Source organism: Embiotoca jacksoni, unplaced genomic scaffold (genome assembly GCF_022577435.1).
Source record: "Embiotoca jacksoni isolate LCO1_2020_lvr unplaced genomic scaffold, fEmbJac1.0.p SCAF_59, whole genome shotgun sequence".
In the NCBI taxonomy this organism is placed as follows: Eukaryota; Metazoa; Chordata; class Actinopteri; family Embiotocidae; genus Embiotoca; species Embiotoca jacksoni.
In genome coordinates this window covers 751,529-774,529 of record NW_027185413.1, presented here as the reverse complement: position 1 = coordinate 774,529, position 23,001 = coordinate 751,529, and the positions used below count along the sequence as shown (strand labels likewise).

At 40.6% G+C, this 23,001-nt stretch overlaps 1 protein-coding gene across 1 annotated transcript in view; it reads left to right on the top strand.

The window, feature by feature from the left end:
• tox (thymocyte selection-associated high mobility group box) overlaps positions 1 to 23,001 on the top strand; it is a 54,791-nt gene that overhangs the window by 2,886 nt on the left and 28,904 nt on the right. Inside the window, 2 exon segments of the mRNA XM_069173271.1 lie at positions 14,741 to 14,806; positions 19,323 to 19,433. Of these exon segments, the coding sequence (XP_069029372.1) occupies positions 14,741 to 14,806; positions 19,323 to 19,433 (177 nt within the window).

Here is a 23,001-nt window from a genome sequence, read left to right as displayed (position 1 = left end):
ATTCGATTTGTTTCCATTCAGGTTTTTTACGAACAAACCAGAAAGAAACGAACGTAAGCTGGTGTTTCCCCGGAGGTGAAGCATGCATGTGGGCAGGAACATTTAAATGTGGTGTGCGTGTGAAGCGCACTCTGCCGGGAGGTCTGCCAGCTTTAGAGGAGCTGTGGAGAAGAGCTGTTCACTGATGAGCAGGAGAAACGTCCGTCTGTATGAGGTGTTTCAGGATTTAGGAAAAAGATACTTTTATTATACATAATAAAGTTATGTTTTATCAACAACCCCTTCACAGTAAATCACTTCGCTCATCCAAAAAGTTGAGTATCTATTTACTTCCTGTGCACAGCCTTGTTGCGTAACCTCCTCGAAATAACCTCCTCCTCATCACCGCTGGCTTCACTTCTCTTCCTTCTTTTGCTCAGTCAGTCCTTTAAACTCATCTAAATGTGATTTGACCTTCTGTTTACATCCACTTGGTGTTAGCTCGCTCCTCGCTCCTCGCTCCTCGCTCCTCGCTCCTCGCTCCTATTCATCTTCCAGTTCGTTCCTAACTTTTTTTATTAGCTAGCTTGCGAAACCAAACTGTTAATTTACTCAATTTGATGACATTTTCATTGATAAAGTAACGTTGTGATGCTTCTTTAAGGGAATCCCGTCCAAATAATGTGTAACTTCTTTGTGAGGGAATCGATCAGTTCTCTTTTTAATTGACAACTTTGAGCCTTCGCGGTTGAACTTTCACACAGCAAGCTGAGAGCAGTCAGGGTATGTGGAAACCTACTATCTGTCTCCTCTCCTCTCCTCTCCTCTCCTCTCCTCTCCTCTCCTCTCCTCTCCTCCCTTCTCCTCTCCTCTCCTCTCCTCTCCTCTCCTCTCCTCCCTTCTCCTCTCCTCTCCTCCCTTCTCCTCTCCTCTCCTCTCCTCCCCTCTCCTCCCTTTTCCTCACCTCTCCTCTCCTCTCCTCTCCTCCCTTCTCCTCCCCCTCCCCCTCTCCTCCCCTCTCCTCTCCTCTCCTCCCCTCTCCTCTCCTCTCCTCTCCTCTCCTCTCCTCTCCTCTCCTCACCTCCCTTCTCCTCTCCTCTCCTCACCTCCCTTCTCCTCTCCTCTCCTCTCCTCTCCTCTCCTCTCCTCACCTCCCTTCTCCTCTCCTCTCCTCTCCTCTCCTCTCCTCTCCTCCCCTCTCCTCCCTTCTCCTCTCCTCTCCTCTCCTCCCTTCTCCTCTCCTCTCCTCTCCTCTCCTCTCCTCTCCTCTCCTCTCCTCTCCTCCCCTCCCCTCCCCTCTCCTCCAGATAGAGTTGTTGGAGTGTCTCAGAGACTGACAGCAGGTCTGCCTTCACTTAAATGCTTCTACTGTGTATATTTAATGTTCTCTGGTATTGAAGTGAGTCAGAAAGAAAGAAGTGATTCTTATCAGTGTGTATTATCAGATTTGATCTGTGTATTGTGAAGAATCTGGCAGTTCGATCATCATCCCGGAGTTACGATTCAATATATAGCAACAAATTGTGACACTGTAAGCAAGGCAATATATTGAGTTTAAAAAATAAATCGGATTTAGTGAGAACTGCCAGTGTATTTACCTGCTGTCATGTGTATGTCCTGTCGATACGTTGAAGAGTGACATGGTTGAAGATTACAACACTGCTATCTTGCGCACCTCCGTCATCCAAATCAGTACCACAGAACATAATATCATGATACTCAGCTGCATCAACATTTTCTGAACATTGTGTTCGATTGAATTTGCGTTAATTATTGTGGTCAGAAGATGGTGATTTCCTGTCTAACTGCTTTTAGCTCATAAACTGCACCAGCAGCTGTTTGAAGTGGACTGACTGGTTTCATACGAGCCACAAAGTAAGCAGGAAAACAGACCCGGGTTGGTTTTACCGAAGCAGGCCGGTTATGTGAGGGAAGTGTAAGTGACCTTGGGGGACCGAGCATTATGATCACAGCCGAGTCTCCACAGGCTCGGTGTACAGCTGCAGGGCACGCAGTCTGTGTTCATGTTATAATAAATCTGCTCCACGGGAGTTGGCTGATTTAACTTACTGTATATTGTGATTGTGGGCAAGCAGCTGTGCTATTAACAGGATGATCCTTTCTGCTATGAAAAATAACGTACTCCTCATCAAAGCCTGAAGGCGATATTACCATTTTTAAAGAACAGTTTTTGTCAGTTAGGATTATAAAAATGAATTAATATGGATTTGTCAGTGAATTTAAAATGACGTGTGGCGTCATCAGGCGGCGGTATGTAAATGTGTGATGGTAATTAGTGTTTTTACAGCAACACACTGTAAGAACCTCACTGGCTGTAGTGACACTTAAGTGATAGCTCGAATGCCTCTTATGATATTACAGCAGTGTTTTCATAATTCAGTGTTAAGGAAGACGTACAATACATCTACAGTTATCTTTCTGTCGCACATACTTCCATTGTCTTCGCTTCCAGTTCTCACACCAGCCAAAATGTCAGCATTTCATCTAATTATCTATCAGAACACGACCAGTCAATCTGTCTGTCCGTCTGTCTGTGTTGGCCGTCGCTCCCGCCACAGAACATCTCGCCAGACTACACCCCCCACCCCCCAAACACACACACACACACACACACACACACACACACACACACACACACACACACACACACACACACACACACACACACACACACACCCGGCCCTGACGCTCGCCGGTGATTGGGTGACTTTTAGCACTGTTGCTCGTGTGTTGATGTGCCTGAAAGCGTTTCAGTTGGTTGGATCCCGAGGATGGAGCGATGAGGGACTCCTGGTTGGTGGAGGGATGCCAAATGGAACAGATGGGCGGAGACAGGGTGCTGCCAGAAGAGACTAATTATCAGGATTTCATTTCCAAAACAAACATATTGCAATCAAATCGCATACTGCAATCATTGCTGCATTGTTGTGTGTGTGTGTGTGTGTGTGTGTGTGTGTGTGTGTGTGTGTGTGTGTGTGTGTGTGTACTGTATCAGTGACAATGACTTGGATCAATTAACTTGTGGAAGAGATTGGATCGGCTCCCGAGGCGTTGTTAAGGAGCTGTTGCGGCCCGTTTTTCTTCGGCACTCGGCTTTTGTTCGCGATCATACGATCGTAACTGTTGCAGTGAAGTGATAATTACTGCGGCTAGATCGAAATAACTTTGTCACATTTGTCAACTTGTGTCTGCTTTGACCCCGTTTCCTTCTGCTCTTACAAACCGTCAGCGACTTCAAACGAACTTGGCTGTGATTTATCTGCTGCTTCTGTTCAGTGCATACAGTGGGAGATGTCGGTCGTGAATTTAACTGTTCTCATAGAGTGAGAGACGGCGGCTGGATGTCAGAACATTTTGGGAGCTCTCTGTGTGTTTAAGTTGGATTCACCAAATCCTCCTAACTGCTCAAACCTGTAATAATATGCTGGTCTTAACTGGATGAATGTTCATTCATAGCTGCATGTTTCTGCTATTTGATCATTTGTATGATCAAAGCCGTCCAGTTCGTGGACGAGTTTCATTTTCTTCTAGAAGTCCTGCTGCTATAAATCAGTAGATGAAAACTTAATGAATGCAGCAGGATCAGTTGTCATTTAAATGTATCATTCATCAAATGATGAATTGTGTTTGTACCCAACTGAAAATTTTAAACACGAGAAATTGGCACACGACGCCGAGCTCCCGCTGTGACGACTGTCAGTCATGTCGACGTCCGTCAGCGCCGGTGTGAAAGGTCACCGGTGAGATGAACCTGCACAGAATTATAACGTCAACCTGAAGCTCTTCAGCTGTTCAGAGATCTACTCATGTTTAGTAACATTTACTCACATAGCTGAGCTCCACCCAAACCAGCTGAGCCTTTTTTATGTGAACAATAACAAATTGAGTTTTATAGTGAGCTTCCCCTCGTTGTCTTGGCTGCTCCCTGTTTATTGCTTCGGTTCACTCTCACTTATTTCATGGCATCGTTTTCTGCAGCTGTTTCCAGTGAAAAGCTCTTAAAAGCCTCTGAACACTCGCTGCTCAGCACCAGACAGCAGGTGCTACACAGACTCGCTGGTTCGGGCTTTAAAGGTCCACAAACTCTGCGGTTGGGTAAGAAGCTCAGTTTGGAGTCACAGTTTGGTGTGTTTTTGGTAAAACAAATGAAACGTAAAAAAAAATTTTTTGTTTATTATTCCTACAAAATAAAAACTAATAATACAAAGTATGTAATTGTCCATAATTCTTGCTCTAAAATTAAGGTATTCAAATGCTGCCTGCTCAAAAAAGATTATTGACTTTCAAGTATAAAATACATAAAGCAAATTTTTTTCATTTATACAACTGCAACATATTTCAATTTATTTTAAATTAAAGCCAGCAGTGCAGTTTGAGCTTTAAAACAAACAAAGTAACGCTGCCTTTCTTTCTTTCTTTTTTTTTGTCCTCATCACAAAGGACACAGCCAGGTTGTTAGAAAAAACGTAATAGACTTCTGACAGTATTTGTTTGGATCCCAGGCCGGACTGTACCAAACCGAATGGTCTGGGATGAATACCTGCTGTTATTCCTCTACTAACTGGTGAACATGGTGGAGCATTCAGAACTAAAGAGTCCGATGTGCCCTTTTTAGGAGTTGTTAAAGACAAATATTGGACCGACACTTGACAGGTGGACACCAACACGACTCTGAATGAAGGCTAATGTTGCTCCATAATTGCCGGATGTGTGAGTCTTGCATAGCCACACCTATCGCCACTGCTCTGTCACCACAATGCGGCGGCTCCAATATATGATGGTTCCCTTGCAAAATAGTGTCGGGGGGAACTTGGGTTTCTAAATCCATGCAGTGTACCAAAAACAGAATGGACCCGGCCTGCAGCGTTGTATGATCCAAACCTCCGGTGTGCAGGTCGCTGCTCGGAGGTTTGGAAACGATTACACTCAGATAGCAGAACAGTAGGAGAATATGGACTGATATAATTTGCGAGTGGCACGTTAATACCAACATCATACATCTGGTGAGTGAGACTGTGGAAGTGCAGGCAAAGACACGAGACTCGCTGTCTCAATCTAATAATCTGTCCAGTCATTAGGTCATGTTGGAGGTGTGATCTGAACTAACCTCCAGAGTTTTCTCTTTCAGCGAGGCTACATGGGTCAAAACTGCAGCCCACTTCACCGCTTTACTGGGAAACGACTGACTACGTTAGTGACCGTGTTGCCTTCATGGACCTGCCTGTGGGCACGCGTGTGTTTAGGCTGACTTAGAAACTGGTGGATGAATCCTGTAATTGAAAGAAAACATCAGAAACTCCAAAGACAGTTTTTTTCACGTTGAGATTTATTCCGTTTATATAATTAGATGAGTTTTTGTTTTTGTTTTTTTTAAGAGAGTAAAAACCTTTTCTGTCTTTACAGCATAATGAGGAAGTACTTAACACAGAGACAGTACTACACACATACACACACACACACACACACAATTATAATTAAACAGCTGTTTAAGAAATCTACAATTTGCATACACACACACTTGGAATAAATACACACAAGTAATCACACACACACACACACACACACACACACACACACGTACGTGCACAATCTAGATTTACAGTCCGGGTGGATGCATTCAGCCAATGAAACCAGGTTCATATTGTTGTCGGGGTGACAGAGATAAGACAGATAAACAATTGCTGAGCTGAAGTACAACAGCTGTGTGACTCTCGCTCCTCCCCACAACCCAACACACACACACACACACACACACACACACACACACACACACACACACACACACACACTCCTAAGTCTCTTCCTCCATCTATTTCTCACTGTAAAAAAATTGTAAGCGGATTTATGTTCCATCAACAAAAAAATCCATTCAGTCGAGTGCTGGCAAATAGTTTCACACGCCGCCCAAAACCAGGAGTGATAAAACATGTTTTTTTGACACATTTACTCAAAGATGGCTTCACAACCCGAGGAGACGTCATGTTTCCAGCTCACAGGAGCTTTATCTGAAGAGGAAGTTGAACCCAACATGACAAACATGCTGACTACACAACCTGTGTGTGTGTGTGTGTGTGTGTGTGTGTGTGTGTGTGTGTGTGTGTGTGTGTGTGTGTGTGTGTGTGTGTGTGTGTGGTTGTAACACCTGCTCCAGTTTGCTCTACTCTGTCCAGGCTAAAGTTTAATTTCTCATTTTAGGCCTCAAAAGCCTTTAAAAATAATTTTCAACAGTCAGGTGAGATAATTCCCTTCAACATTTCACCGCAGATCTTTTCACTTTCATGAAAGATTGAAAACTGAGTAAATTACATGGAATTCTTTATAAAACTGAATACATCAAGAATCCAGCCAACAATCCCACGAGCTGAGAAATGGAGTAAAATCACATTTCTCTGTTTTCCATCCCCCCCACCCCACTTTACCTCTTTCTCATTTCATTTCTCAGCCTCTTCTTCCTCCTTCTCTTCCTCACTGCTCCTCTTTTCCTTCATCCACTGTATTCCTCTCTTTTCCTTTGTCCTTGTCTGTCATCCTAATAGTCTCTCTCCCCCCTTTCTCCCCCTTCTTCCGACCCTGACCCACTTAGCTGGCTGCTTGTTATTCAAACCTTTGCTTTACCCACACAAACACACACACACACACACACACACACACACACACACACACACACACACACACAGTCTCACAGTCTCACAGAGAAATGAAGAGAGGGAGCAGCAGAGATGAGAGAGAGAGAGAGAGAGACAGGCATGGAGGGAGACAGAAAGAGAGAGAGACACAGAGAGAGAGAGGTTGGGGGGGGGGGGGGTAATTTGGTTTGACTACAACCTCACCATCCTTTTTAGTTCCTCTCTCTGGAAGGTTTGAGATACACATTCAGTGCCGACAGATTTTTTTTTTACTGTAGAAATCTTTATTTTTCTTTAATCGTCACACCGTGAAACATGAAGAAATGCAAACATGTGATTTTGCTGTTATGAGTACAATGAAAGTGAAAGAAGGAAAAATAAATTCCCAAAACAACACATAAAACCCTGATACGGAGATGTACTGTTTTTATGTTGAGGATAAGGTGCTGCTTCTGCTGGGATCCTCTGAAATCTTAATTATGAAATGCAAAGTTAAGTTGAATCAAACATAGCGGGTCCCAAACAGATCCATAAGTCTGATCTGCCTCGGTGCCAGTAGATGGGTCTTTGTGACATCATCACGACGATCAGAGCCAAACCCAAGCAGACATGACCCGGAGGTGGAGGACAGGGGGACAGTATATCAGTATTACATCACTCGTATGAAATGAGACTGCATGTTGTCTTAGATATTTATAGTATCATGATATGGTACACAAGTTATCCTTTCTTTTTTTCTTCTTTGCTGTTTCTTCTTTTTTTAGTCATTATGTTCACAATACTGACGGTTATTTAGGTCAAATATCGTGTGAATATTTTATGAAAGCATCGATAGTCATCAACAGCATCGTCCCACTTTAGATGTTGATGTGTTTGTTTGTGGAGTCGTAAAACCGCACCGACCGCAAACCAGATGGAGGGATGATGTCGGTACTCTGAGTGGATCACGTGGCTTTGCTAAGAGCAGAAGAAGATTATGGGATGCGGGCCAATGAAGGGGCAGATCGGGGTACCGGTGGTCCAAAAGGCAGCGAGAGGCTGTGGTTCTGTATGAGACGGGAGTAAAGAACTTGGACACATCCAGAACCAGATCATAGTCTGGGATAAGGAAGAGATCTAGTCCTGTTGTTGATGTGTTTGTTGTGGTGTGAGGTACATTAGTTTCCCATGTAATGGATCAACGTCCCCGACCGAGCTCGCTGTGATTCATACACCATGTCTGGCCCACGCTGTCAAAACTCAGATGTGGCAGGTAGTGAAGTAGATCTGTAAACATTTTTACCAACCAACCAAACCGGCGCACATCTCAGGAAGCCATGAATGTTTTTGTGAATGGGCTAGCTCCTTTTAGCTTAACATTTATTTGAATAGAAAACATAAACTCTAACTCATAACTCCAACTCTGAAATGGGATTTTATTATGAAGTCAACAAGAATTTACAAACAGCTACTATTACAATCTCTTGACCTGCTTCCAAAGTGGGTTAGCTGTAAGATTAACATGACTTTATCTCTTTGTTGCGAAAGAAATATGACAACAGAGTATTTTTCCTATTTTACCATTTATTACACTGCATGTCTTTTTATTGAAGAAAAGCCATTTGCTAGCATGCTAACTGCTAATGGTTGCTCAGAAACACGTCTGACAGCACTGTTGTTTATAATTATTTGTTCATTCATGTGTAGCGGCTAACAGATAACTGGCTTTTTTTGGTTTTAATTTAAAATACAGCATGTACATATTTTTGATAATTCTCAACATTAAGAATTGGGTGAAAATGGATTGAAATGAATCTCTAATGCCAAAGTTTAGTTTGTTATGTTTTGTGTCCTACTTATGTTGATGCAGATGGGAGACAATACATAGAACAATACTGTCTCACTATCAGATCACAAACAACTATTTTGATGGCGACATGAAATTTTGAGATCTATTGAATGAATAATAATTCAGCTCATGATTCGACTCATCAGCAACACAAACTGAGTATTTTGCATTCCACATCAGAACTTGTGACTTTCTGCCACTAGATGTAATTGTTGTTAACGAGTCAGCCAGAACAGTTGAAAGATGAATTTACCTCGAGGGTCGAGTTCTGCTCTTCAAAAGGGAGCTGTTGTCTCTTGATAGGAAGTCATGTTAACTGCTTTTATACTGGTGACAGTAGAAATACCAGAATTAAATAAATCTGTTTATGTTGTGAACTTTGGACTTATTTTAAGCCAGCTGTAAATGTTCAAAACAGTTTTGGTTGAAACGGCATCCTTTCAGCACAACTGTTGGATGACCAGGCGTGAATTAAAGTATTAAGTTCCACTCCGAGCGCCTGAGAAAAATAAATCATCACTGTTTTTTTCCGTCCATTCTTCCTTATCTCTTCTGATCGTACTGGATGCAGGTTGAGATTCGTTGGATAACAGGAACACGAGCCACTTAGATCAGCATCTATAAACGACTCTATTTAAAGTCTAGCTCTGAAAACTTAGTGTTTTTTTACGTAACGTTTTAGATTTGTTTTTTGTGATTTGTAGTTACTGATACAGACGTGAAACCTTGATGCTCATTGGACGGTCTTGGTGTGTCTCCATGTGGCTGAGGTTGGACGTTAGATCAGAGCAGATGAAGCAGCTTCAGATAAGAGGTGGGACAGGTGGTCAACACCCCGTGGGATCCATACGAGCCAGAAGTTTTTATAGTTTTTTGTGAATTGTGAACAATATATAATGTATGAATTATCAGAGTGTCAGTCAATGCTTAACTGTATATGTTCATTTTTTATGCATAGGTCTCGCTTGAAAACAAAAACCATCCATCATAAAGAATAGAACCTAGTTCTTACACTACATTTAAGCAGCTTGAGCTGCATTTCTTGTATGAAAGGCGCTATACAAATAAAGTTGATTATTATTATTATTATTATTATTATTATTATTATTGCCCTTCATACAAGAAACACAAACTAAATTGCACAGCTGTCGTCAGGGAATCAGCTGCCCTGACTTTCAATCTGGCTCACAGACCAGAATCAGGGCTCCGAGTCTGACGAGGTTACCTGACGCACAGAGACATGACGTCAGACACGTGGAAAATAATGATAGAAATAAACAATCGTGCAAATGTCACATGGTAAATATGTTTGTGCCACCACTGCAAATTTGAAGGATGTTCGACAGCAGCAAGAGCCGGGAAACCTCCTGAAATGGATGCAGCACACGAGGCAGCAGGTGTGAATCTGAATGGATCCATCAGCTGCTCACCAAACAGTGGAAAGTATCACAGCAGGTGTTATGAAGCCGTGGTAACACTTCCTGTTGAGGATGGATGGTAATGGGGAGGATGGGGTGGAAGGTGAAATAAATACATACCAAATGAATATTAAGCAGGGTGTCATTATAAACATGTTAAACTTACGTTGGGAATCAATGACACAGAAAAGCTGGAAATCTCACCTCTTCTGTTACTGCTGGTATTTTTTGATATGTGGAGCTGAAACATTAAAACTTAACTCTTCACTCTACGAGGCAACAAATGTCCGTCGAAACACAGTTTTCTTTTTTTCCCCCTGCGTTTCTGTTGACTCTGTAAACCTACACCTCATTTGCATAATACCCAACAGCTGGCAAATGGATAGGGCAGCTACACCTGTCTGTCCACCTGTCCCTGTGTGTGTGTGTGTGTGTGTGTGTGTGTGTGTGCGTGTGTGTGTGTGTGTGCTTTGCTTCTGCCCACCTGTTCAAATGCTCCTCTTGTGTTTGTGTTTGTCAACCAGGACAATGATTATGTAGCCAGGATGCCATGAATTATTTGAATATGGTTTATGGATTCAAATGTGAGTGTTCGGTCTTTTGTTTTTCTCGTGTGGGACGTCGGTTTTATGAGTACCAGTCACTGCAGGTTAAACTGCTGTTGTTAGATTGAAGCATTCAGAAACTTTGGAGTAGTGACTGCTGCTATCTCAATTATGGATTAATTGCTTAGTTTAATCATGACGAATAACAGATATTTATTAAGTAGTGATTGCTGGTTACAGCTCAAAAAAATTTAAACATAAGCTATTTCTCTCTTTTTAAATACTTTTGGTTCTTTGACCCTTTTCCAGATAAAATATGTAATTTGAAGACTACTAAAATCAGGTGCAAACTCCACTCCACCCACAAAGAAATGTCCAAGCAGATTTACTAACGACATGCAGTGAGGACTGCGTCTTTCAAATGTGCGATTTAACACACGTCCATTTTGCGTGTTTGCCTCCATCATATGTAATATTGGGTGTTTCTGCTCGAAGGTGTAAAATACTGGGAGGGAACATGCAAATAGAACAATTTAGCACCCAAAACGATATTTACTGAACCAGGAAGTAGAAACAGAAGTGATTGTTGTGTATTTTGGTACGACTGAAGGTTTTAATCAGATGAACATCAGGAAAGACGGCTGCTCTTATTGTGAAGGAGACACGGCTGCTCTTATTGTGAAGGAGACGCAGGAAACTAAAGAATACGTAGAGAATGAGATTTTACACCCGTTAAACATGTCTGAGATGTCAGAGGGAAAAATTAATCAGACATGTCGTTTGTCCAACGATGATATTTCTGAGTTATTGAATGAACTGAAAGATGATTGACAGCCAACAAGAAGGAGGAGCCGCGAAATACCAGCAATTAAAAAAACTTCTTCCGACTCAGCATTTTGCTGCCTCTGGGTGGTTCCAGCGTATCTCTGCTTGGATCTCCCTCCAGTCCTGTTATTCAGGTGAGCTGTCACATCCTGAATGAGTCCTGCAGAATTCACAGGTAGCTTCATCAGGTTCACGAGACCTCCAGGAACTCAATGAAACATCAGCTGCTCATCACAGAAAGATCTGGACCTGCTGATCTCTGTTTGTTAGAAGATCTCATCCACCATCCTCCTCTTTTATTTGCCGACGTTTTATTATTAAGCCTTTTTTTCTCCTTTTTGTTTTTCCCACATTGACTTTCTTGCTGATGATCTCCTATAAAGTGTTTTGTTCTTGTTATATTTATATTTCTTAATTTCAATGGGATCAGATTTTCTTTTTCCTTTTGCGGTTGTTCTGTGTTTTTCCATTGCTGGAATCACTTTAACACTCAAACCCTCATTTAAATACAGAGATTTGCACCTGATTTCAATGATGCAATTACTCAGTAAATCACCCGCAAAACGGGTGCAAAATAAATGTGCAAACTTTTGGAAGGAACTTGCAATTCAGTACCGTTATTTGAGCTCTTAGTAAATCAGGCCGTTAGACTTTTAATGACATAAAAGAACAAATAATTTACAGATAAATAAAAACTGTTAGTTGTAGCCTGTGATTTCACTTTTTTTTCTTCAAGTCCTCAAGACCTGTTTTTGAACTATTCATATTGAAGAACAGCATCCCTGGTTGAAATATACTTATTAATTATTTAGCGCACACACACACAAAGCTAAAACACTACATGTGCATTAGCTCCAGCGTGTCACATGAAGATTTAATGCTCTCGTGTATTATATGTTAGTAAACTGAATATCTTTGTGTTGCAATGACTGATTGAATAAAAGTTGTATCTGGCTTTTGCTTTGGGTTTGTTTGAAAATCTGGCTTTTATTCTTGCAGCTGTGAAAAAAAAAATCACATGTCTGCCTTTGGGATGTAACAGGACTCATGACTAAATCTTTTTGTGCAGTGCTGAATATCATGGCAGCATTTTTTTAATTTTTTTTTTTAATTTTTTTTTACTGTTTACATAAAGGTGTCACTAGAAGTTGCTTTCTTGATTGATGTTGTTGTTGATCAAACAAAAATGGTCTCTGTGTGTCAAAAAAGGCTCCAAATGCTCAGCAGCAGTTATCACGGCACGAAGTGACGTCTTTAAAATGCTCTCGACGGTTAAGTCAGCTGTCGTTTCAGCATTAATTCACGTTGTGGAGTCGTTGTTGTGCGTTTCCCTGTTGTGATGGGTCCACCAGTGTTCTCCCAGAGTCGCTCAGAAAAGTTCCTCTGGATAGAAAATCAGCTGGAGAGGATACGACAGTTTTGACTGTAAGTTGGTTTTCAGGATGAGCTCACTTGTAAAGGTAGCGTGATAAAACCGCCACTCACCTCAGCCTTCGTCAACATAACAAAGTACACTGGAAGGATTGCTTTCTAAAGATTTGTGGCCAAAAAGCCTCGTCTCGTTTACTTAAATCACACAGAAATCTGGTCTTTCCCGTGTTTGTCCTGATCTAATCGCAAGCAGAGATTGTAAAGTGGATATGACGCCACTGACAGGCGATTTAATGTCATTGACTACTAGCTTGATTAAAATGATCCAATCGATCAAACTTTATTTATAGAACACTTTTAGTACATTATGGTGCAGGTCAAACAGCGTCACAGATGATTGACAGGCCAAAAATATAATAGACAGTTTTAGATCAGAAAAATAAATTCAATTTAAGAACAATTTAAAAACAAGGTTAAAAGAAAAACAAAAACAGACAATTAAAAAACACTGAGACCAATGCACGGAAGACGTTAGAGGTAATAGAAATGTGGAAGAAACTACAAACTAAAAACAACGACAATGAAATGACTTAAAAAGATAAAAGTTAGAGTTAAACAGAAGCTGGGATAAAACATGATATTAGAATAGGTAAGTATGTAAAAGTAACTAAAAGGACAATGAAAGTGAAGGATAGAAATATAGAAAAGAAAATATGTCTGAAAGGCATTTTTAATTAAAAGCAAGGCTGAAGAGGAAGGTTTATAATTTACGTTCTAAAAAGTTTAACATTTATGGCAAATGTTGGAAACGTGATAATGTAAATAAACAACTCAACAAAATATACAATACAACATAGTTCTAGTAGTTTTTCAGCATTTCAGTGCAGAAAAGTTACGCATCATACCTTTAAAAACACTGAAATGATCTCGGGTTTATGCTTACGGGTTGTGTAGTTTGTAATACTGTGATGATACTTTATACATTTAAAAACTGATAAATAACAAAAAGTGTTTCTTGGCTGTACATAATGTAACAACGGAGAAAAAGTGACCTTCCCTCATAACAACACTGACAGCGTGTAGTTGCTTAAAGTGAACATGTGATGTGGTGATATGAGTCACTGTCATGCTTACCGATAGCATGAAGTGACATTTCAAACCTTCACTGTCTGTAGTGTAGGACAAATATAAGCTAATGAGAACCAAAGGACCCCACAGGACGAAGTGTGGTGCAGAAAAGAGACAGAAATGAGGAAGCCAGAGGTCCTACTGTACACGTATAGGATGCATTGTGCACTATGGAATATACATAGTCATAGCATACGGTTTACAATGTTGTTATACAAGAGAGTAATATCTCCTGATATGTGCCAACGGGAAGTTATGTAACATGTACGCTGACAGATGTCAATCATCCAGTGACTTGCAGCATTTGTTGATTCAGTAAATAAACTGACATAATTTGACCTGTTTTCTAGTGTGAACAAGCTGCTAAATTCAAAACCTGCTTAAAGGGACCGTCGGCCTGGAAAAGTTGAGCTGTAGTACATGTGTAAGAAATGGGAAAGAAATCTTTATTACCTGGTCTCTGTTTGAGGAATATGTGAAAGTCTATATAACTTCTGCAAAAGTATGTGTTTGTGTTTTAAAATTTGCTAAACCCAACAGAATATTAACACAGGATGTACACACAGTATATATTTGTATATTGGTGTGATATGCGTTCGTCTATGTACATTTTCTTCTTCTTTTCATCTCTTTCTTTGTATTTTCTGTACGCTGCAGCTCTAATGTACATCCTCCATCTTTAATGTTGTAATGAACAGATATCCATTAAAAAACATCTGCAAATATGAACTGAAGCAACACCTGGTTCTGACATTTGGTTCCTTAAATACTACAAACCCTCATTTAGCTGAGACCGTTACTATAAAATAACAACAAGTCTTAAGTCTCGACACGTCTTCCCCTGGCCACCAGCAGGATTTCTGATGTGTGAAGAAGATGATTGACAGATATATCTGCTCCCTCCATCTCCTCTTATTGTCTCCTCGCTGGCTGTTGTGTGTTTGCTGTGTATGATTGTAGTTTGTTGACATTGTTGCTCTTTCTTTTTGTTCCCTCCAGCTGGACGGGGACTCCATGTTCCTGGGGATGCCAGAAGCAGGCCTTGACTTTGCCTCAACCAATCAGGTTGGTGTTTATGAGGTTGTGTACGTGTGTGTGTTGCTTTGTTAATGTGTGTGTGAGACAGAGACACTGTGTGCCCTGCGGAGTTGTTTTTCTGACATTTAACTGATTAACGCAGTAACTGGATGTTTGAAACTAGTCACAAATAACTGCGGATTCCCTGGTTGGTCCATTTTATCTGCTGATATTGATCTACCACAGAAACATTGATGTTTATGTTCACTGTTTTTATCCATAGTTATTTATAAGCATTACATTCTCCGAAAAATTCACCATTTTAATGCACTCGTGCCATTTTGAACAATGAAGTTTATCGTCTATCTGTAAATCATTCGACCTCATTTCAGTCCATAGTTTTACAGTTCACACAAAGTGCCAAATTAATGCAGAATAAAACCAAAAAGGTCAACTGACTCAATATTACTATCAGCCAAATGTGTCCCTCATTTACATGATGACTGACGCTGCATGCTCAGCTCAGACGCAGGGAGGCGCCCACTCGATAACCTCGGTGAGACAGCGTGTCACCGAGGTTATCGAGTGGGCGCCTCCTTTCATCCAGTTCAGCCCACGACACCTCGGACCTGGTGTCCCAGGTCTACTCCCCTCCATACTCCACCCTCCACCACCCCCACTACTCCACCTGTTTAACATCTAACCTAGTATGACTCGTGCCTACATACTTTGCCATCGTTATCTTTGCTCAAACTCACAAGTTCATACCTGCTACACACGACCAGCAACACGATTCCTTCTCCATGAAATCCAAATCCTGCCCTGTTCAGCCGCTTCGTCTCCCTCGCTGCCTGCTGCAGGCTCCGCCCCCTGATTCCAAGCTCCTGCAATATTATAGTGCTGTTGTTGACCATCATGCGATGAACCCTCGACAACCTACAGTATCTCTACAAATGTCATATCTGTTCGGTGCAACCCTTGTTTACGAAGCCTCGAGAGCAAACAGAAAATTCTACAGAAATATTTCATCATTCACTACCAATATTTGGCTCTTCCTCTGTACTGTTCAACTATGATTACACTTATAGTGTAATAGTGGCAGAAAATGAACAGAAAAAGACAATTAACTCATCAGTTGCAATTATTTGTATGACAATTAATCATTTGTTTTTGGGGGAAATTTCCCTTTGTATGCTGAATATTTCAACCATCATAACATTTGGCATGGTGCTCGCATTTGTAATGAAAGGATTAGTTAATAAAATAGTCAGCAGAATAATAAATGGGAACTACCATGATGATTGATTAATCCTGAATTAATGTCACCCTGCCTGAATATTAGGATTTGGTGTGTTTCTTATTTTTGTTTTGTTTTTATGATAAACTGCATATCTTTGAGGTTCGGACTTTCTCTCAGACAAAACAATCTATTAAAAGAAGTCTTAGCCATGGGGAATAATTGGCAGTTCTTGGTAGTGTATTGACAAAATGGTTAAATAATTCATTGACAAAGTAATCTGCTGATTCATCGATTATCTAAAAAATTGTGATGTTTTTTTCCCCCAACTTGCATTAAATTTTTTGGGAAATATAAGATAATAGACTGAATATGGATGACATTTCCACGACAGGACATTGCATTCCTTGCATGAAGTGATGTCTTCAGTACGCTTTAAGAGTAGTTGACCATGAATGAACAGCTGTCGTGTTATATCACCTCCGTATAACGACCAACATCATGAAGACGAGCTGTTATTGGGTAACTTGGTTTTGGATCAGCGCCGTGCAGCGAACACGGCTTCTGAACGGCTTCATGTTGGGTTTCCAGGAAGTCTCCAGAGACTCAGATCTGTGTTTGTAAGCACAGAATTACCTCACTGCCAAGCAAAGCCCATATTAATAGGAGGCACTACTACAGATACATTATTCATAGGGTACAATATGGAGAATATTGTGTGGTAAGGAAATGTATGATTTGATGTTTTATTCATGGTGCTGTGCTATAAGAGGTGTGTGTGTGTGTGTGTGTGTGTGTGTGTGTGTGTGTGTGTGTGTGTGTGTGTGTGTGTGTGTGTGTGTGTGGAAGGAATAAGAATTTATGGCTTTATTATTGGAGCACCATTGCGTCCATAAAGTCAGGTGTTGTTGAGAAATGTGACCAATTTCAGTCCAGTCTGACCCTCCACCTCGTCAGCTTCTGAATTGTTAATGGAGCAGTAGGGATGTTATCGTGTTCCTCTGGAAGGCAGGAAGGTACCCGTGTAGATTTGTAGTTTATGAGCCTGAAGACATCAGACGTTCACACATGCAGCCGCATCGTGTTCCTGTATAAGTCGGCTGTGGTAAATCTTTTTCCTTTATGGAAACACTGTAAAACTTGCATAAAGATATTAAAATACTGTGAAACACGTTTCAACTGAGAATCCGTCTCTTCAAAACCACTAATTGAAAAATCTGAATGAGATTCTACATTGTACAATTGACGTTAGGTTATGAACCTTAAATTTACCATAACACTGTCCAGTATTTTCAGAACGTAGACGTTGAGAGTGAACAACTCCTCTGGTTCAGTTGAACTGTCACAATGCCACTCGCAACATGAACGTGGAAATCTTGTTTTGCCAATTTATAATTTTAATAAATTTGAATTTAAACAAAATGTCCTCGTTTATTTAAAAAGCAGTGCTGAGAAACCATGTGTGAGGAAAACATTGACACACTAACATGTTGGTATTATGTTGGCCATCTTAGTTTAGCCTGTTAGCATGCTAACATTTGCTTGATGCGAATGATGTTAATGTCATTAGATTGTAGGATTTTATTAATCAAATTTTAAAAATATGACCTGATGATGGCGCTGGACTTTTAGTTAGTAAAACAACTCAAATTTCATTAAAATCTCATTGTAACGCAAACGAAAAGTTACAGTATCACTAAAATATTTCAGATTCAACTCGTGCACAGAGGTAGAAAATCTACTAGCAAATTTACATCTCTCCCTAAATCACGTCAGATTTAGTTTGTTTAATTTGTACAGAAAAGAGTCAAATATCAAGTTTGGGTTTTATGGAAGTTACCGGCTGGATTTAACGGAATAATTTGATCGCTTCACAACGTGCTGGATATCAAAATAAACAGTCAGAACTTCCCCTTTCTGACGAGACATGTCGTTTGTCTGTACGACAAAGTGTTTTCAGATAATCCAGTTTTGAAATCACAGCTGAACTCTACGGCCTCCAACATACAGCTGGCATTACATCCAACTTTGTATGAAAACAAAATAATAATAAGTGAGTAATTAAGTAAAGATATAAAATCACAAAGGGCATTCACAATATAAAGAAAACGGCCCACAAGCAGCATGATTTTGAACAGATAAAGTCACAATTACAATCACATCCACAGTTTAAAATAACAGTTAAGATCACAAAACAACAAACACACGAGGACACTAGTGGAGCGAGAAACCAATAAAAGGATAATAAATAAAAGATGCTCTTTTAGACGGGCTAACCCAAAGCCTGTCTGAATAAAAATGGTTTTAATAATCTTTTTAAAATGTCGCAGATCATATAATAATAACAACAACAACAACATATAAGTGTGCCCATACTACATCCGAGTTATTAGCACATATCACCTGAGTGAGAGTCCCTGGTTTAACCACCTGCAGTCATTCATGACATTCATTTTTTGCCCTTAACACATTTTTTTTCAAATTGTTGTCACAGTATGTCTGAAAAACGTGGTTTAGATATTATCAGATTCTAAACAATCTCCTCTACACATTCATAAAAAGACAACATTGTTCTACTGACAACATTTAATGGTGAGACACATGTAAAAACATAACAATATCATAAGACAAAATCATTCTTTCCCTCGATATAAAGGCTGATATGCAAAAGTAAAAGTATCACCAAATTAAATGATACAAGATCTGGATAGCCTAAACTGTCCTGAAAAAAATAAGATCTAACATGAATGGTTCGCCCCAACAAGGACCAAGATATGAGCTTCAAAGTGAAGGCAGTGAAATCACCGTGAAAACGGCATTCAAAGGGTTAAAGGAATATAATTCGGCCCTGATTTACTGCATCCAGCTGCTCTGTGGTTGTTGGTTAGTACCAGTACTATTAATTCAAGGTGTTAAAAAACATCATGGAGATCACCACTCTTACTCCTTTCTCTAAATCTTAGCTTTTATGTGTTTGTCTTTCTTCCTGTCATTGCAGCTGTACAGCACTGAATGTGGATGTAACCTTTATTTTTGTTATTATCAGAGATCAGCTGTTGAGGAAACAAACAATCAATTTATCCTGTTTACAGCCTAAAAGCAATGTTACCCATCCATAAAGATAAAATTAATTTTGACCTGTGTGTGTGTGTCTCTCTCTCTCTCTCTGTGTGTGTGTGTGTGTGTGTGTCTGTGTGTGTCTCTGTGTGCGTGTGCGGAGATAATCTTCCTCCTGCTTGTCCTTGCTCTTCTTTGTGACCTTTTAGCCTGACCTCTGACCTCTGGGCACATTTGAATCTTTGTTTGTCTTTGTGATTCTTCCCACAGTTTCGTGTGCCACAGCCCCCCCACCCCCTCAGCAAGGGGACGCCACCCAACCCACCCTCACAGCACTGGAGGAGGGACACACACATGGCCGACACACACCGTCTTCCCTGGGTAAATGCACACACACACACACACACACACACACACACACACACACACACACACACACACACACCAGTTGCAACACAGCAGCTCTTCCAGGTGATTTTAAGACAATGAAAGTCTTCACAAATAATTGAAACTCTTCCAGTGTAGCAGATTGACAACAATCACCTACAGATGTACACTTTAAATAAAAGTGCATCTTCAGCTGCAATACCAGCGAGTGCCACTAGAGGTCGGCTCCAAAAAGCCTCCGGCTCCATAGACTCCCATTCAACTTCTGTCATCAAATCCAAAGTGAATAAAATGTGTCCATCAGTTATCTCGGTGTTGTTAGCTAAAGTCACTCCTTCTTATTAGTTTTCTGGAGGTCCATCTGAAAATAATCCCTCATTCATTAGAAAAGAAGATTCAAGAAGACCTGTTTTTGGGGGCGTGTCTGTTTGATTGACAGGCCTGTGGTGCAGTCAGGTTACAGCTATCGGTGGGCGGGACGTAGTATCGTCAGGTTTCCGATCGGATTGGTCAGATCCACCGCTGGCTCCTCCCCCAGCTCGTCCAAATATGGTCACTTCCTGCTCCAAACCGCTCCGAACTAGCAAAGATGGTGACGGACAGAATCTGAACTGGAGGATTCATAACGTTCACAAACCAATGGGTGACGTCACTGCTGGTAGCTGCTTGACACCTGCTTATATTCACCATCTATAGACAAGGAAAGTATTAGAAAAGGAGAATTTGACACTCTGGCTGCTGTTGACGATGTGTTTTACACCTTTTCCTCTGCACAGACAGACTTCACCAAGTTAGCATCGCAGGGCTGTAACACTGTCACACACGATCAACATTTAGGTGGTAGAAAGCGAGATATCATCTTTTTTTTATGTCTCACACTATTCTTCTTGTCAAAACCTACAATACCCATAATGCAACTCAACCACCTGTGGATGGAGTTATGATGCTGGTACCTTCTGATACCCACTCCAAACCTCCAGGTGAAGGTTTTCGGCTCAACTGGCGTGAATTGAAGATGTTTATCAGATTTTACGCAGACACAAAAGGCTTCAGTAGAACAGACGGTTTCGGGTGCGGCGGCTACAAGAAATCTTTGTTTGAATTATCTACTTTTTTATTTTACTCGATATTAGAAATATTACATTAATCAAACAATTGGCATTTGGCAAATATTTGGTGTTTTACACTCCCCAGCTGGATTTTATTTCTGTCCAGTTATTCATATCCACCAGAGCCGCACTGTTAATTTCTTTATTTTAATGAACAGTCAGTTCTGGAGGAACACACACGATAAAGAAAAGATTCCTCCGCTGTAACACTCTCTGCCAGCAGGTGGCCCCAGGGTTAAAACGGCATCATTATAACTACATCTGCAGCTGCAGCAGTTGTTTCCCATGCCTCAAGGTGGCGCAATTAAATATGTGTTGAACTGGTTCGATAACGACTCAACAGCTCCCCCTTGTGGAGCATCTGCAAGCGAGTTTGTAAGTGTGTTAAAGTTCTTTTACCAGAGAGGTTTAAAAGTTTGTCTACTTCTTCTGAGGGTCATTTCTTGTAGTTATAACACAGATCTGTGCTTCGCAAAGAGCACATTTTACTTGATCTTCACAGCTGAGCCTCAAGTATGAATCCTAATTATCATTCTCATTAAATATGCAGAGTTGCTTGATCATTAAAATACCAAATGGTTGCATTGAAGCAAAAACATCTTTGTATATTTCTTATACACAACATTTTGCTTTCATGTGCTGTCATAAAAATTGTGCCCTGCATCATATGAAAGAGGTCTGTGGTTTATTATTAGAAGCTTTGACCTCGACCTGAAGTCGTGTCTTTGTCACTACACAACAAACACTGAAATCAAAAAGTCTGCAAGCTTTGTTTTTCTCACTTATATTCATACCGTCGTCAGTTTACAGTTTGTTCCGTCTTATTTTAAGAGTTCAATTTCAGGTCATTTATAGTAAAGACTCATCAACACTCAAAAATTCTCACACGTCCATGAATTAGACGTTAACCTCGTGGGTGGGTGATACGGGGGGACATCGAGAGAATCTCCCAACTCTCATTCACACTCACAAACATCCACACTCTCACGCATAAACACCTGATCACATCAAAACTAAAAGTCCCGTTTTGTTTTGTGTCATTGACTGTCAGACGTTATGAAGGAATAAAATATATTCAGAGATATGTCCGTTTGTCATGCATCAAATACACACGGTACCTTCTGTTTGAGTGAGTACGTGTTCATGTCTGTCTGCCTCTTCGGCGTCTTAAACACTTACAACCAAGTTCAAATGGCCCTGGAAGAAAACTATGTTTCCAAACACAGAGGGAGGATTTACATCAACTCTGCAGCTGCAATGTTAAAGTTCAGCTGATTTTACTCCGAGATCTATAAATCTTGAGATCCACATTTACCTGATAGGGATACGATGTATTGATGTGCAGTAACTACGACTTGAAGAAAAAATGGCCCTGATTTTTATTGAAATAAAATTGCACATGCTGGTAAATAATTATGAATTTGTACAGTTTCAAAATCAGAAGTTTAAGTTCATAGATTCTCATAAAGAATGTTATAAATAAGCCCAGAAAATGCATAACATTACTGGTATCGTATCATTGTATCATACGTTACTCATATCCATCTGTGCTTTTATCATAATACGTGAAGTGAGTTGTGCGAGTTGTGAGAAATGCATTTGTAATGTGAACACAACATGTGTGAAAGGACTTAATCCTGACTACATTAGTCTTTCTAGAAGCTCCCAGTGCACAAGGAAGAGGCTATTGTACTGACATGAATGGAGGAGCAGCGAGAGAGGCAGAGAGACGAGAATAATTTATGCAGAAGTTGAAGAAATGATGGAGAAGGAGGGAGAGTAAGAGAGAGGCAGACAGACAACAGTCAGGCAGAGTAATTTATGCAGAGCTCTGAGCTCCAACACAACGCTGTGTCTAAGAGGGAGGCCGTGAAAAAGACCGTTGGACTTGTTGGTGTGTCTGGACCTGATGAACATGGTGTGGTGAGCGGGATTTTGGGCCCAGACGGCACCAACACACGGTCAGTCAGACTGGATCAAAGAGACCATTTGGATTAAACAGTTATATCAAAATTACAGCATGTCGCAGAACTCTTCAGCACACGCTGCGTTTTAAAGTGTGCATCTGCACCAAAACAAGAACACGCAAAGAAATGTGATGACATGACTTCTCTATTTACACCTTGAGTGATGTATAAAGGAGTCATTTTGTGATATTTGTCCCATTTATGATTCTGAGAATCGGCTCTATTGGCCAGATATGCTTACACATGCAAGGAATTTGACTCCGGTTGTAACTTCTCTCTCAACAGACGTAAATAGGCATATAAAACATAAATAGACATATATACAGCTAGAAAACATCTGTACATATATACACCTAAACAATGGTGCCATTTCACCTGGTACAAATGGTGATGGTGCATTTGAGTATAGTGCAAATGCAGGTGACCATAGAAATCGTCATATATAATAAATGCAACAAAGATGCATAATAAATGGATTTGGCTCTG